Here is a 16,529-nt window from a genome sequence, read left to right as displayed (position 1 = left end):
ATACATATCATTTGACAAAATTTAATAGCATGGTACAGTAAAGAAGAATAACAGATGTGGAGTTAGGCATTCATTTTGGAATTTATCTACATACTGACCTATTTGACTTTGAATAAGAGGAAACTTTCCTTTCCTCATCTATAAAATGAGGCATTTGAACTCTGAGGTCCCTTCCAGATCTGAATATGTGATTTTCTGAATACATTAAGACAATTTATATGTAGCTGAGAATTCATGGGGCACAAGCTAATAAGAATATTCAAGCAAACAGCAAAAATTTATTAAGTGCCCAATGTATATTAAGCACTGCGGACACAAAGACATCATCTCCTTTCCCTTCCTTTACTCCCCATCTCCTAGAAACTATCTCCAACTAAATTCCCTGTTACTATTGAGTCTCTCAGCCAAAAAGTCATTCTCACTCACCACTCTCTCACTCTGCTAGTGTCACTCACTGGTTAAGCCCTATCCATTTTACCTTCATAAGATCTCTCACATATGCCTCCTTCACTCCTTTGAGTCTGCCACTACCTTTGTGTAAACACTTACCACTTCATGCCTAGATTATTGCAGTATTCTCTGGCTGGTCTCCTTGCCTCAGATCTTCCCCCACTCTAATCCATGCAACTTGCCTATCAGATTGAGCTTCCTAAAATGCTGGTTTGACCTTCTTGCCTCTCCTTTTTGGTAAATTCCAATGGCTCCCTATTACACTCTCAGAATAAAATCTGGGTGGTTTTCAAAACATTTCCTAATCTGATTTCATGCTACCTTTTCAGGCTTTTTATCATTCCCTGTTTAGTAACCTGATAGAGAGTTGGAAAAGAGGAAATGGGAACAATAATTCCTTCATTGCCTTATTTTTTCATCTCTCCAGATAAATTAGAGTGGATGTTGTCTTTCTCTGTACTCCTTTCCCCTTTAAAGTAAGGTTTTTTTCTTATTTATATGATATTTATTGGTAGCTTTATATAATTATTCTTTTATGAGAAAATAACTTAAAACCTGTTTTTAAAAGCTATAAAACTATGTACAGGATTTGTGTGTGTAATTCTTTTTATAAAAATCTTTTCTTATTTTCTCTTTATTTTACTACAGTATTCCATTCTTGTCACAGTGAGGTGAAATGCCCCCCTTGTACTTACCTTACTCAGAAGTGGTGCATGGGCAAACATGAGGTAAGTTTTATCTTCCCAATTGTTGATAGTAGTTAATAATGGTTGTTGCCAGAAACACTGATCTAAAGTCCAATTATTTATTCTAGCTCAACTATTTAAAATCTGTGTGGTTTTAGACAATTCATTTTTATGGGCCTTGTTTTTTTTTTATTTTAAAAAGCATGACTTCTGAGGTTCTTTTCAACTATAAATCTATGATCCTTTGATTTATTCATATTCTATATTTTATCTTCTGATAGTTCTAGCTGCTTTTAGGTTCTCTCTTCAAATTGCTGTCCCTTCCAGCTTGTGTCATGTGCAAATTTGATAAATATGCCACCATCTGTGATGTTTTTTTTTCCTGAGTCAGCAACAAAAATGGTAATGTAACTCATGGCTAAAGACATAGAGGCGTCTTTCTATTGTTTGTGCAAAACATAAGAAAAAAGTATATTATTCTTAAGCACCTCACTATAGTGCTAAATTTGGAGTCAGGAAGATCTAAGTTCAAATCCTGCCTTACACACTTCTTAGTTATGTGAATCTTGGCAAGTCACTTAACCTCTCTCAGCCTTGGTTTCCTCCACTCCAAAGTGAGAGTAAGAGTAGTGCCTACCTCCGGTTGTTGGAATATCATATAAAAATAACATGTAAACATTTAGCAAACCTTAAAATGCTTTATAAATAATCACTATTAGTAACCTTTCCAAAAAAAGTTATGAGGTTGTTTTGGTATATTCTTGATGAAAGCCATACTTACTCTTTTTGAATTTACCAGTTTCTTTCCAAACTTAGAACTCCCCTAAAGTCTTGTCATAGCAGTCTTGGTCTATAAGAGAGAGTGTATAAAACATTCTAAAATGTTTGCCCCTTGCTCATGGTGACAAATTTTTTTAAAAAGCATTCTAAGTAATGCTTCATTGCTGGTCACTTCTGCTACAACCATATGGATCAGACTACCACCACCACATCCCTCAAGACCTTAGTGGTGATGCCTTGGATGATGTATCTAAGAGCCCTGTAAATAGCAGCCCTCCCCTAGCTAATGTCCATGCTTGAGTCTTATGTCTACAGCTTTCATTCAAGGGAGCTGCTCTTGTGGAAGCATGACCTTGGTATCTGCCTTCTCAGCAGCCACAGCTTTGGGCGACACAGGGAAAAAACCCCACAAAATTCCTTAACATTGTCAAGATTTTCAGCATCAGAAACTGATATGGTTTTTATCAGTAGTAATGATACCTATGAAGATGCATTATCTCATGCTTTGGCAGTGTTCCATAAGGACCTTTTTATTCTTGTATTACTTGCACATATGAAAAATTTTAAATCTTTTAAAAATTTTTATCCATTGAAAAGGAACAGAATAGCTATTCCTAAAGGGGAGTGATAGAGCAGTATTATAATTTATTAAGGGGGCAACTAGGGTAGTGGCAGTGACAGCAGTGGATAAGAGTGCCAGGTTCAAAGTCAAGTCAAATTCAGCCTTCGGCTCTAGCTGTGTGAATCTAGATAAGTCACTTAACCCTGCTTGCCTCAGTTTCCTCATCAGTAAAATGAGTTGTGGAAAAGAAAATGGCAAACTACTCCCATATTTTTGCCAAGAAAACCCTAAATGGGGTCACAAAGAAGCAGACATGACTGAACAACAAATGTTAAGAGGATATGCTTAGCTCAGGGCATCTAGGGACTCACCAATCTTAATTTTGGCTTTAGCTTTCTGACACTCTTCTTATAGAACACTGCCATACTTCTCTGTTAATTTTCCACTACTACCCACTACCCACACATGCTTCTGTTTTTCTTACGTGACAAGACTTTTAAAGTGTAAGGCAAAATTTAAAGTGCATCAAAAGCAGTCTTTCTAAACAAGTCTCTTCATCTTTGTGTCTTTGTAAAAGGTTTCTATTTGAGAGATTTCTATTCCTCTTGATCCGATTTTTTTTTTTCCTGTAGAATTTTAGTCCTTAGGTTTTTGCTTATTCATCTACCAAACCTTTTAAAATTTGCTTTCTTAAAATTAAGAATGCCCAGATTTCCTTCCTTCTATCACAGTTTCTAAAATGGCATAGTAACTTTTTTTTTAAGTGTCCAATCATTTCTTTTTCAACAACCAGTTCTTCCTTGAATGTGAGAATCAGATCCAGAAGTATGGAGGAAGTTTTTAAGGCAAGTTATTAATTCAACTGATATGCTTTTGACAATAAAGTTTGAGAAGATGTTGAAACCAGTACTCTTCAGACTTTGAGGTTGCATCCCTATCTGTAAAACAGTGTTTGTGTACATAAACATTTCTTCCCTACCCCCAGCTTCCTTCACACCACTTCTTTCATTTTTGTCTTTTAATTCCCAGAGTCTAATATAGTTCTAGGGACATAGTCATTTAATAAATGTTTTTTGATTGATTATCATCTTCCACTAACCCATGGGACCTAATGCCTTGGGTTTTAGATTCTTTTTCCTGAATTTTAGCTTTCATTTGTCCCTGCCACTATCAGGTTGCCCTGATGTGACTCCCTATACCACACTACCAAAAATGGCCACCATTTTTTCTTTAATAATATCAACCTCTTTCCATTCTTTTTATCCTCCTCACACATGTTAAAACAATTTGATAGTTTAAAAAAAAAAAGTTTTGGGGCAGCTAGGTGGTGCAATGAATAAAGCAGTAGTCCTGAAGTCAGGGGGACTTGACTTCAAATCTAATCTCAGACATTTAACATTGTCTAGGTGTGTGACATTGAGCAAGTCACTTAACCCCAATTACCTCAGCAAAAAAAAAAAAAAAGTTTTGAGTTCTAAATTCTACCCTCCTCTCTTCCTTTCCTCTTCCCTCTCTAAGTTGAGAAACAATCAAATATAGTTTATACTTGTACAGTTATGTAAAACATTCATGTTAATCATTTTAACCAAGAAGACTCACATAAGAGGAAAAAATGAAAAAAGAAGTGCAAAATATCATGCTTCAATCTATTCAAACAATATCAGATCTTTCTGTGGAGATGAATATTATGCTTCATCATTAGTCCTTTGGGATTGTCTTAGATCATTGTATTGCTGAGAATAAGGTACTAACAGTTCTTCATCAAACAGTATTGATATTACTGCATATTACATTCTATTGGTTCTGTTCACTTCATTATGCATCAGTTCATATCAGTCTTTCCAAATTTTTTGAAATCATCCTGCTTTGTCATTTCTTATAGCACAATTTTATTCCATTATATTCATATACCACAGTTGTTCATCAGTTCCCTGGTTGATAGGTATACCATCAATTTCCAATTCTTAGCCACCACAAAAAGAGCTGCTGTAAATATTTTTGTACACATAGGTCCTTTTCCCTTTTTGGGGGGTGTGGGGGGGGTTGTCTTTGGGATATAGACCTAGCAGTTTTGCCAGATCAAAGGGTATATCTAGTTCCAAATTGCTTTCCAGTATGGTTGAATGAGTTCACAACTCCACCAACAATGCATTAGTTTCCCAGTTTTTCCACATCCCCTCTGTGTTTAACATTTTCTCTTTTTGTCATATTAATCAAACTGATAGGTGTGAGGTGATAACCTCAACTTCTTGAAGACTCCCACAAGCCCTGAACATGGTGGTTTTGGTTGTGCTGTTGTTTCTAGGCAGTTTTTTCCAAGCTCCTGGCTCAGCCCTATTCTGTTCATACCTACTTAGGCTCTATTTTCTAAACCCTTCATCTCTTTCTTCCTTCTGTTCAGATGTTCTATAGTAAAATCTGATGTTAATCGCTTCTCTTCCTCTACTTATTTTCATTTACTGTCTTCACACCATACTTCAGCCCCTGTGATTCCTAGATACAAGGGCTTAATAAATGCTTATTGATTGACTTGAGTATGTCATATTTTTCATCTTGTGTCTTTTGAATGAGGTCTGTCTTTTTCACAGTCATAATCTAGTCACGGAGCTAATCCCACTGAGTCTCAATGATAATTAGTAGGAATTACTTCCTTTCCTTAGAATCTTCAGTTACTTCTGTTACTACTGTTTTTTCATCCTTTGAATGTGGATATCTGAGGCCATGGGTTTTATTGATGGCTTCTTAGATTTTGTCTTCTATGAATTATGGAGCATGTCTTCTTGTACATTTTAATTGTTCCCTATATTATTGAGCTTGGTAGATATTTCTAATCAGTTTTCTCCTTTATTCTCCCTTTTCAGTTTTTTAAAGTACCTTTGTTTATTTTTGTCAGACACTAAGCAAAAGTTATATGCATTCCCCTCCTTGAACTCATTATTCCTTTATTTTAAACTATGATTCCACTGTCTTTCTTTTCCTGGTCAAAACAGATTGATTTATATCACTGTGTTATACTATGTTGAAGGATGGTGTTAAGATATCTGTTTGTTTATGTGAATAGACAAATTGTTATTTCCTCCCTAGCCCCCTAAGCCACCTCATTTTATAAGTAATGGAAGGATAGGCATGTCATATAATAATATTACAGATAGTCTTGGAGATGGATACCTGTACTAACTTTAGATACCATTAAGTTGGCCTTGCTGAGTATTGGAGCTTTTGGTCTGTCTTGGCAAATAGAAAAGAAAGAAAACATTAACCTATTGTTTATCTAGGTTTATATTGAAATGGGAGATTTGCTTTGGTAATGGCAATTCTTAAAGTCTCAAAAAATAATTTCTTCATTCAGCCTTGATAATTGGTCCACTTTTGAAAGATTATGACCCAAATTACATGGACTTTTCTTTTTAAAATTAATTTTCCATTTCAGCATAACTTTTGTGTCCTTTTTAGATACGCTACAACATTCCTTGTCATCTAACTGAAATCTCTTGTGGACTTCTCTGCAATCAAATGTTAAAATGTGGAATGCATAAATGTAAAAGGATTTGTCACAAAGGAGAGTGTCTTATAGATGAAGTCTGCAAACAGCCTTGTACAATCGCTAGAATCGACTGTAATCATCCTTGTATGGCTTTGTGCCATCCGTCATCACCTTGCCCTATGAATTCTTGTAAAGCAAAGGTGGGTAAGCCAATTAATAGAAAAAACTTTGTTAGCAGTTGTACTACTACTTTATTATCCTAAATTAGTCATCCACCATAACACTATCTATTTTGGTGTTTTTTTAAACACCATTTTAAATGGTGACCATTTTAAAAATGCTTCTGTGTTTGCCTACTTCCATCAGCACACACTTATTTAGGTTCTTCTCTTCCTCTTCTAGTTTGTAATTTCCCCAACTGTTTTTTGTCAAAATTCAATGTCTTCTTGTCTTTCCGTATACCTGAATGAAGATGTCTTCTTTATACTTGATAGGCATAGAAATGGGAATGAGCAGGTTTTATGGGTAAGGACACTGAACTGAATAAAATGAAAGGGATGCTTTGGAGAATGTCAAAAGATAAGTTAGAAAAACTATGGGGAAAAAAATCTCTTCATCTTAGGATTTTTTTCTTTTTTTCCTTTGATGAGTCACAGGGTTATGTCAAGTCCAACATGTCCACAGTTAAGCTTCTTATTTTTTTCTGCTAAGCCACTTCTTTTAACCATTTTTTCCCATTGCTGTCAGTGATACTACTATTTCAATCTCCCAAACCAAACATTTGACTCAACTCTTCCAGAATTGTGGACCATTCTGTTGTTAGAACATGATCTAGGAAAACTTGTTCTGTCTAAAACAAATGGATGATCCATCTAGTTAACTAGTCTAAATTTTTTTCTGATTATAAATAAATTTCATTTCGGATTTGATGGAGGGACTAGATTAACTATCATTAGGACCTTTCAGCAGGCGCAGGAAAGATCAGTATTTTATAGACTGAGGATCTAGTTTCTGAAATTCATGAGCATCTTTGCCTTCTAAAAGAAAAAAAGGAAAGTGCTGAATAGGTTTGAACTGTAAATTAGTGGAGAAAGATTCATTCATATTTTAGGGAAGAACAAAGATAATTGTATCACTGCAGGGTTAAGATTGCCGATTCTTACTATTACCCCCTAATTGTAAAAATTGTACTATTACCCCCTAATTGTAAAAACCTTTAGAAAATTTAATTGAGAATTGTTGCTTCTTTAAGGTCAAAAGGGCTAGAAGAGAAGCAAAAAAATTATTGGGCCTGGGAGGAGAAGAACTTAGATAGGCATTGGGTGATCATTGACTCATGGGCTCATCTCTCTTCCTTTTTTTAATGTTGTTCAGATTTGCTCATTTCCTTTTATTCTCAATACCACTACACTAATCTAAACTTTGATGATTAGATCTTTCACTACTGTGACATTTCTAGCTAGTCTTACTACTTCTTGTGTCTCCTTTTTTCAGCTTATTACTCTTCTGCCCAAGAACCTATGGTGGGTGGCCTTCTGTATCAAGTTCCAGTTCTTCCTGACTTTCAAAGTCTTTTATAACCTATGTATCTAACTTTATCTTGTATTCAGGTTTTTATAGTGTTGTAACAGACCTTAAGGGTCATAAAATCCAGTTTCTTCACTTTATAAGTGAAGAAACAGAGGACTCAAGAGGTAAAGTTATTTTTCCAAATATTTACAGCCAGTTAATAGCAAGCTTTCAGATTTCTTATTCCCATTGTTTTTTCTACTATATCAGACTGTCTTCTTTTATTTTATTTATAGCATCTTCCAGATCTTTTTGTAACTGTCAGAAGCACTGCCATCCTTAACAGTAAATTCATTTTTACATCCTCTGATTCATCCTTATCTCGCTATCACTGTCCCTCACATCATATAGCTAATTTTCATTGATTCTACCTCTCCATCATTTCATTCAACTCCTCTCCTTCTAAAGTATTGCTGTTTCCTCCGTATTAGCTTTTGTGCCACAATTATGATTCTGTTTTCATCAATCTAGCCTCTACGTATCTGCCAAAATGGTATTTCTAAAGCACAAGCATGAGAATATCACTCCCTTGCTGAAGTAAACTTCAGTGGCTCCCTCTTGCCTCTTAAGATCAAAAACAAATTATTTGATATTTTATAGCTTTTACAACTGTACAGCCTAGATTTTAGCAAAACTGGCCTTGCTGTTCTTCATTTATGGCATTTCATTGTCCATCCTTATACTGTTGCACAGATTTTCTTTCTTTCTCTCTCTCTCTCTCTTCCCCTCCTCTCCCCCCCCCAACCTCGCTTCTCCTCCCTCCCCTCCCCTAATTATTTCTGGAGTGCACTTCTTTCTCACATCTGTGCTTCATATTTGTATGTTTCCCTTCCAAGCTTACATTCTGCTAAAAGCTACTAAAGATATAGCCACAAGTGTCTCCCATGCTGAAGTTAAGTTGCATTTATATTGTTTGTATTTTGAATTTGCTGTTCTATGTACATTATGTTTCCCTTGTTAGATTGTAAGCAGTTTGTGAGCAGGGATAGTTTCATTTTTGTTTCTGTATCCCCAGATACCTAACATAGCACCTTGGGCTCATAGTGGGTATTTAATGCTTGTTGGTTGATTTGTTTACATTTGTTCATCTTATCTTACCAGTTAAATGAGATTTGGGGTCAGTGACTATCTTTTGTGTGTTTTCCATGTTCCATTCCACAATATTGGGAATTACTCAGTATATATGTATAATGGGAGTTTCATTTACTGATGTGGAGTGAACTAAAGTTAAAATTTTATATCAAGGAGATTTCCTCAATCCAGTTATTTTTAAAGCAATTTTAAATCTTATAGGAAGTGCAGTTTTCCTTAAAATCATCAATCCCCATTTTGCAAGTGAAGAAACTGAAGATCCAGGACAAGGAGATTTTGCATGGTTAAAAACGACAAATGTAGTGTCTTAAAACTAAGCTAGAGAGGGGTAAAGTCCAAAAACTGTGATTACAGTGTTCAGGCTGCTGCTGATGTCAACTCTGGCTTTGTGCTGACAACTGATGAGTTGTAATATAATTATAGGTGGAACTACAGTGTGAATGTGGAAGAAGAAAAGAGACCATGGTTTGCTCTGAGGCATCTAGTACCTATCAGAGGTTGGTGCTGTTAAGCTTTTCTTTCTCCCCAAATTTTCACTATCTGAATAATAGCTCTCAGTTTTCACAGTGGTTTCTATCATTTCATTTTATTGTCATAAAACTGATAGTATCCTACTTTACCAATGAGAGTGAGGGCTAGACAAAATAAGTGACTTTAAAATCCCACTGCTCTTTGGTGACAAAGATGGGACTGAGACTTTGGCTTTTGGACTTCACACTCTGTGTCATCTGCCATATTAAAGCCCCAGCCAGCCATGGATAAAGGGGAAGAGGCCTTCATTCTCTCTCTCAGGCTTTAGAAACTTTTAGGCAAGGAAGATAAAAATGATGAAAGTGAAGTCCTTGAGCAAAGCTGGAGAGACAAGTGAGGCAGGAATGGGATTGGCTGGATAAGGCTTCAACATCTAACAATAGACACCAATCTTTTGGCTAATGGTTTGTTGTTTTGTTTTTTTTTTTAACTTAATAGTATTTTATTTTCCTAATTATATATAAAGATAGTTTTCAACATTCATTTGTGAAAGATTATGACTTCCAATTTTTTTTTCCTTCCCTCCTCCCCAAGACAGCAAGTAATCTTGCTTGGTTATAGGATATACATGTACAGTAATTTTAAACATATTTCCATTGTGAATGTGTGGGAAAGAGTGGGTCTGTGCATGATTTTTGAGAGTTGAGAGTAAAAATAATGTGGAATATAAGTTTGTAGTGTATTATCTTTGTTATTCTAATGAAAATGAATCATGACCTCTGTGTATGAGATTGACTTGAAATGGAAATATTTTCTTTAAGCCGACAGCATTTTTTTAGGTGTCCTTTACAAATACACAGTTACATATTACTAATCTTTTTGCTTCTCTACCTGACTGTTGAAACATGGAAAGTCTAGAAAGAGAATTTTAGTTAGAAGGTGATTTTGAAATAACTTAGTCTACCTTTCTTGCTGTTACATGGATCTATTACATCCCTAGCAGATCGTCTCCAGCTTTTAAAAACTTCCAATAATGTTTTGCTCACTACCTCACAAAAGTCGCTAATTTCATTGTTTCATAACTGTACTTGTTAGAAATTTCTGTTTTTTACTAATTCTTCCTTTGCCTTCTAGAAAATGTCTAATTCCACTACTGCATAAAACAGGAAGACCTGAGTTCAGATCCTCACTCAGACACTAACTAGTCATGCAGTCCCAGACAAGTCACGTCACCTCTTGGCCTGAATTTCCTTATTTGTAAAATGGGGATAATAATAGTACTCACCTCAAAGAATTGTTGTGAGGATTCAGTGAGATATATATCACTTTGTATTGTACAAATGTAGGCTGTTATTATGTGAAGTTACTCTTCTGCATTGATTCAGTTAATTTTGAACTTTTAAGATTTTACTTTTGACCTTATTGGTTTTCATCTCCATAAATCTGATCTTATAATTATTTCATTCATTATATTAGCCATTCTTCTTAGCTTGGTGGCATATGCAGATTTGATGGATATATCTTTAAGATCCATCCGAGTTAGTGATTTAAAAAAAAAGGCTGAACAGGAAAGGATTAGGAACAGAACCTAGCGGCATACCCTAGTGCCTTTCCTCTAGAATAACATTGTTATTAATCAATATTCTTTGTTTATGGTTATTCAATTAATTAAAAATCTCTCTGTATTATCATCTGTTCTTTCCCCATCTCATTCACAAGGGTATTTTGGAAAACTATGTTACATAAGTTTTTATAATCAAGATTCAGTAGAGAGACAACATTCCCTTAGTATACTAAACAATATTTACTCTCAATGCTTCAGGGATCCATCAATGTGAATATTCTTATTAAAAAAAATTATTTTATTTTTTTCAATGAGCAAAAAATCCATCTTCTCTCCCCCTCTTTTAACTGCTCTTCTCACTCCATTTCACCATTGAGAGTGAAGAAAAGACAAAAATCTTGTTACAAACACCTAAAGGCAAATAAAATAAATTTCTAAATTGACCATGACCAAAAAATATACGTCTCATTCTGTATTCTCAATTGAGTTCTTCACCTCTCCATCTAGAGATAGGTAACCATATTTCATCATTACTCCTCTGGAACTGTGGGCTGGTTATTACATTGATTAGAGTTTAGAGTTGTTTGTCTTTACATTTTGTTGCCTCTGCATGAATCATTCTCATGATTCTGTTCACTTCATTCTGCATCAATTCTTATAAAGTTTTTCCATCCCTATTCTTTCTTACAGCACAATATATTCCATTACATTTATATACCATCACTTATTCAACCATTTCCCAATTGATAGGTGCTTTTATTTTGGTTCTAAGTCTGTGACCACTCCTTGCCTTAGTTCATAGCATCTTTCTGGATACCAGTGCATGTTGCATAGGTCCTGGTATACTGTTCCCAGTGTCCTCAAATCTCTCTAAATCCCTATGCTGACTTGGGCAAGAAAGTAACTCATGACTTTTTCTTGGATTTCTCTGTCAGGATTCAGTTTAATGTATTTTCTAGATTTGTTTGGGGGCATTTTAAATTGGTGAGGGGTTTCTTGCTGCATTGTTTCCTACTGCTGCTGCACTACTCCACCATTTTGTCTCCATCAGTATTCTTTCCTTAGTAGATAATTTTGGTGAATTTCTAAGACCAGAGACATTTTTTATCTAGTCTATAACTCTGTGGTGTTGAAACATTCTGCACTTAGTTTTATCTCCGTAACACTCTGCTTAATTACAAGGCCATAGCTGAAATTTTCCCAGCTTGGCACATAACTTGCCAGAGTTTATACTCATTTGGCATAGCCTTTGAGAGCCAAGATCAGCAATAAAGCATAAAGGTTGCACTTTAGTGAAAGATCAGGCTTTAATCTTATAAAAATAGGAAATGTAGTTAATTTGGCATAACTTTGTTAATGAAGATCATATTAGGCATGTGATCCCAGAAGATTTCCTATAATTTAGTTCAATTCATTCTGGCTACACAGTGCCAGAACCAAAGTCTCCAGGCTTTTTAGATGTTTCATCTTTTGAGTCCCCAGAATTGCACACTAAATTCTGTCCTTATTTATCATATCTAGGTTTTATTTCTTTTTTTGGATTGAAATAGGAAATGAGTTTTAGTATCAAGGGAAATTATGATATTGAACAGAATAAATATTAGCAACCAAAATGATTTTCCAAAAGTGCAAATCTATTTGTCAAGTTTTTATTTTCAAAACATATGCATGGATGATTTGACAACATTGATCCTTACATAGCCTTGTGTTTTAGATTTTTTCCTCCCCCCCCCATCCCCTCCCCTAGATGGCAAGTAATTCAATATATGTTAAACATGTTAAAATATATGTTAAATCCAATATGTATAAACATTTACATAATTCTCTTGCTGCACAAGAGAAATCAGATCAAAAAAAGAAAGTAAATGAATAAGAAAACAAAATGCAAGTGAACAGCAACAAAAAGAGTAAGAATGTTATGTTGTGATCCACATTCAGTTCCGACAGTCTTTTCTCTGGGTGTAAGATGGCTCTCTTCATCACAAGATCATTGGAACTGGCATCAATCATCTCATTGTTGGAAAGAGTCATGTTCATCAGAATCGTATAATACTGATGTTGTCATGTACAATGGTCTCCTGGTTCTGCTCATTTCATTTAGCATTAGTTCATGTAAGTCTCTCCAGGCCTTTTTAAAATCCTCCTCCTGGTCACTTCTTATAGAACAATAATATTCCATAACATTTATATACCATCACCTATTCAGACATTCTCCAATAGGTTTTATTTCTAAGCATCTGGAGATCCAAAGACTATTGAGCTGAGAATCACAAAGTTGGAATGATGATAGGAGCTCTGAATTTTCCTTTCCTTTCAATGAGATTTACCCCCTTTAATTATATCTCTGTTTTTAGACCTGGTTTGAAATATTTGTTTTTGAGCTATCATCTGGCAGACTTAGCAGGTTTTTGCCATATGTTGCACATAAATATGAGAATGTAATTTTGTAATAAGGCATTTTAGGACTATATAAATGATGAAGAGAAGCACCATGGCATAAAGAATACAGAGATGGCCTTGGAGTGGGTAAGACCTGCATTCACGTGCTGCCTCTGACACAGTTACTGGGTTTACCTCTTTTTCCCCAGCTAACACTTTTAAGGCATTAAGTTGCAGATCTGCATTTAAAGAGTGACTTTTCCTTATTAGAAGTTTTCTATATCAATGAAGTAATAGATCTGGTCCTAAATAAATAAATTATCAATAAATAAACAAATTGTACCTATTAGGGAAGATTTTCTAAAATCATTAATTTGGTCAAATTCCTTTTTTTTTTTTTTTTTCCTTATCACATTAATATTTTTTCTATTCTCAGGATTGCTGCTATTTCTATGGCTACTAAAATAACTGATTTACAGCTTGGAGACTCGGTGGAAATAAGCAATTTGATTACTAAAAAAGAAATTCACCAAACCAGGTAATTTTTTAAAAGGAAATAAACATAGAGACAATCTCAAATAATTTTCAAAAGTAGAAAATAGCTTAATGCTACAAAAATTGTGAAACAGATACATTAGGTGAATATTTTTAGATGCTTTTCTTCTTTTGACTTTTTAGTCAGATTGTTTTCCCTCTATATTACTGCTGAGATTAGCATCACATTAAGAAATTGATATTTTTGGTGGATAAAAAGACTGTAATTTTGAAGCATGTGGTATAATAAATGGGAAGGAATAGTTTTGATGGGAAGCTACAATTAAAGACTTTGGATAACATTTGAACATTGGACATTGGCAAGTAAAGCTGGGAGAGAGCCAGATAAATTTTTTCTCAATGCGCTGTGCCCTTTCTCTTACTTCTAAGGACCAGAAAAATGAATTCCACTACTTTGACACACCCTACTACCTTGACTTATCTAAGAAGACAGAATAAATTGGTTTCTCTAATCTGGGGACATTCCTGCTTCTCAATGAAGGATCTGGATCCCGGATTCCATGATTAAGGGGAAGGTTGTACAGAGAATGACTTAAGGATACTAAGACATGCTTAGATGGCGACAGATCAGTTATTATATTATAAAACTTAGCCCTTATGAAAAACAAGATTACTATTTTAAAAGTCTTTTGGAGCAGAGTTCTTGAATTCTACTTTTAAAAAATATACTATATCGATACACTTCATGGCTTAAATAAAACCTAAACTTTGTGAATATTTCACAATATTTAATAGCTACATTAAATTATTTGTACTTTGCACTGTTTTTAGTTTTCATGATAAAAGTATACTGAGAAGCATTTATTCTGTTTTTTTTTTTTTTTTTCTTATGCTGATCAAGGCTTCAGTGTGATGAAGAATGTTTAGCCCTAGAAAGGAAAAGGTAAGTTATATGTCTTATCTACTTGAAATAGGTTTTATGGAATTAACATTTAAATCTTTAAAATAGGGATGTGGGAAAGGAGTATACTAGATCATGCTTTCCCATTTTAAATCCTATAAACTCTTTAAAGAAAATAGTTATCTATCAGATCATCAAGTATTTTATTCAACAACTCTTATGTGCTTAACATTGTTGTAGGCATCATAGGGGCTACAAGAGAAACATTGGTAAACTCTGTATATTTAAATAAGCAATAAACATGACTTATTTCCTTAATGTAGTCCAGCTGTCCACAGTATAGTAATTTCAGATGAGCACTCTTGATTCCATCTGAGAGGTTATATACAAAGAAGATAGCTAATTTTGCAGCAGACTTCTACACTGTGTGTGATCCACCTCCCCAGTCTATATGCTCCACTGAACTTCCAGAGCATTGTTGAATATTCCACAGAGGAAAAATCAAGATGCGTAGCGATAAATAATAATTCTCAAATTGTAAACATGTTCTATGATGAATTTCACTTGGATTAATCCTTCCTCATAGTTTAAAAAAAATATATAATTTTTAAGTTCAGCATCAGTGTCATCTCAAAGAACAGCTGGCAACATTAGAAATTATTAACTTTACATTATAAAAAGGAATGGGACATGTTCAGAGAAGCAGTAGGGAGAGTATAAACCATAAACATAATATTAGTGAATGAATATTTGCCCTAGATAAAATACTATTGATTTCATTTGTATTTCCATTTTTATTCTATTTAAATTCACCTTAATTATTTAACTCTTCTCTCAGCCTTAGACATGATTTAATACACTTCACTGCACAACTATCCTTATACTTGTACTTCAGCGTAATTTAAACTGCTCTCAATGAAAATGAACAATTCAACCCTTGTTACTTCCTTAGCCTTCTCTTTTAAGCTAAATAAGTAATTCATTTTTAGCATATATTTTGCGTTTTTCATTCATATTTGCAAAAAAATTATTAATCTCCATTTACTATTTGTCCTGTATTTTCCCGGGTTTTGTTTGTTTATTTTTTGCTTATATTTAACAACCAGTTACTGTAATTTCTTTCTTAATTTCAGGCGACTAGCAGAGGCTCTTAATATCAGTGAAAGTTCTGACCCTTTTAATGTACGGTCTGGTTCAAGATACAGTGATAGCCTGAAAGAAGATGCTAGGTATGTGGCTTGTGGTGCTTTGGGGCAAGTACTTTACAAAACAAAAGATCTATTAGATCATTTAAAATTTATGATTATTTGTGAAGTTACTAATAAAAATTCTGTTTAATTTCTTTTCTAACAAATTCTGTTATTTTTAAAATATTTTTCACTGTCTTAAAATTGTTCAGGAAAGTGACAAGAGATTAAAACTCATTAAATTTTACCACATTATCTCAGTTAAGTTACAAGAGGTATGGGAGTCATCCGTAACTTCTAGAAACTAAAGAATAGAGAGATTATAGCTGTATTAGACACAACAGGATTCTTAAAACTTCATTGTGGCATTTAAAAATGGCAGAGAAAAAGCTGAATGAAGAAAATGTCTTCTCTCATCTTGTAAAGATAACTGTAGAATGATTCTGATCTTCTCTAATTCTGAAGGTTAGCCCAGAGGCAGTTAATTCAGATAGTGTTTATAAACTAGTTAATTTTTAGGTGCTTACTTAAATAAGTTAATATCTGTAATTTCTCATCTATACAGAGATTTCCCTCAAAGATTCATTTTGTTAGCCTGACCATACCTTCTCATTTTATGCTACTCTTGTCCATAAAACCTCTATAAAGAATACATTGGTTGCTAGATGCTTTTCTTGGTTTCTTTTAATATTAAGGTGGGCATCAGTGAATACAAACTCTCTCTCCATTGATCATAGATATCTTTTGTGCTGATTTTTGCAAGCAGTTCAACTTAGGTAATGTGCTGCAGCCTGTTAATACACACTGGTATATATTGCTTGATTAATCCATAACTTTGATTCTTTGAAGTTGTCAAGGAATTTGAAGAATATTCTAAAAAAGATGATTTTCTTGTTTCAAGGAGAAGCC

The 16,529-nt window shown here is 34.2% G+C and overlaps 1 protein-coding gene across 2 annotated transcripts in view; it reads left to right on the top strand.

The window, feature by feature from the left end:
* The window catches only part of NFX1 (nuclear transcription factor, X-box binding 1), a 79,181-nt gene that overhangs the window by 46,911 nt on the left and 15,741 nt on the right, over positions 1 to 16,529 (top strand). Inside the window, exons 15-20 of one of the 2 annotated variants that reach the window (XM_012542629.3) lie at positions 1,099 to 1,178; positions 5,932 to 6,162; positions 9,047 to 9,120; positions 13,474 to 13,575; positions 14,434 to 14,475; positions 15,567 to 15,662. In XM_012542629.3, coding sequence (XP_012398083.1) covers positions 1,099 to 1,178; positions 5,932 to 6,162; positions 9,047 to 9,120; positions 13,474 to 13,575; positions 14,434 to 14,475; positions 15,567 to 15,662 — 625 coding nt within the window. Of the gene's footprint in view, positions 1 to 1,098; positions 1,179 to 5,931; positions 6,163 to 9,046; positions 9,121 to 13,473; positions 13,576 to 13,961; positions 14,403 to 14,433; positions 14,476 to 15,566; positions 15,663 to 16,529 lie in introns of those variants that run through there. The other variant, XM_012542631.3, reaches the window with a different exon arrangement.

Source organism: Sarcophilus harrisii, chromosome 1, assembly GCF_902635505.1.
Source record: "Sarcophilus harrisii chromosome 1, mSarHar1.11, whole genome shotgun sequence".
Lineage (NCBI taxonomy): Eukaryota > Metazoa > Chordata > Mammalia > Dasyuromorphia > Dasyuridae > Sarcophilus > Sarcophilus harrisii.
The sequence above is the reverse complement of the archived record's forward strand: the minus strand, read 5'-3'. Positions and strand labels throughout refer to the sequence as shown.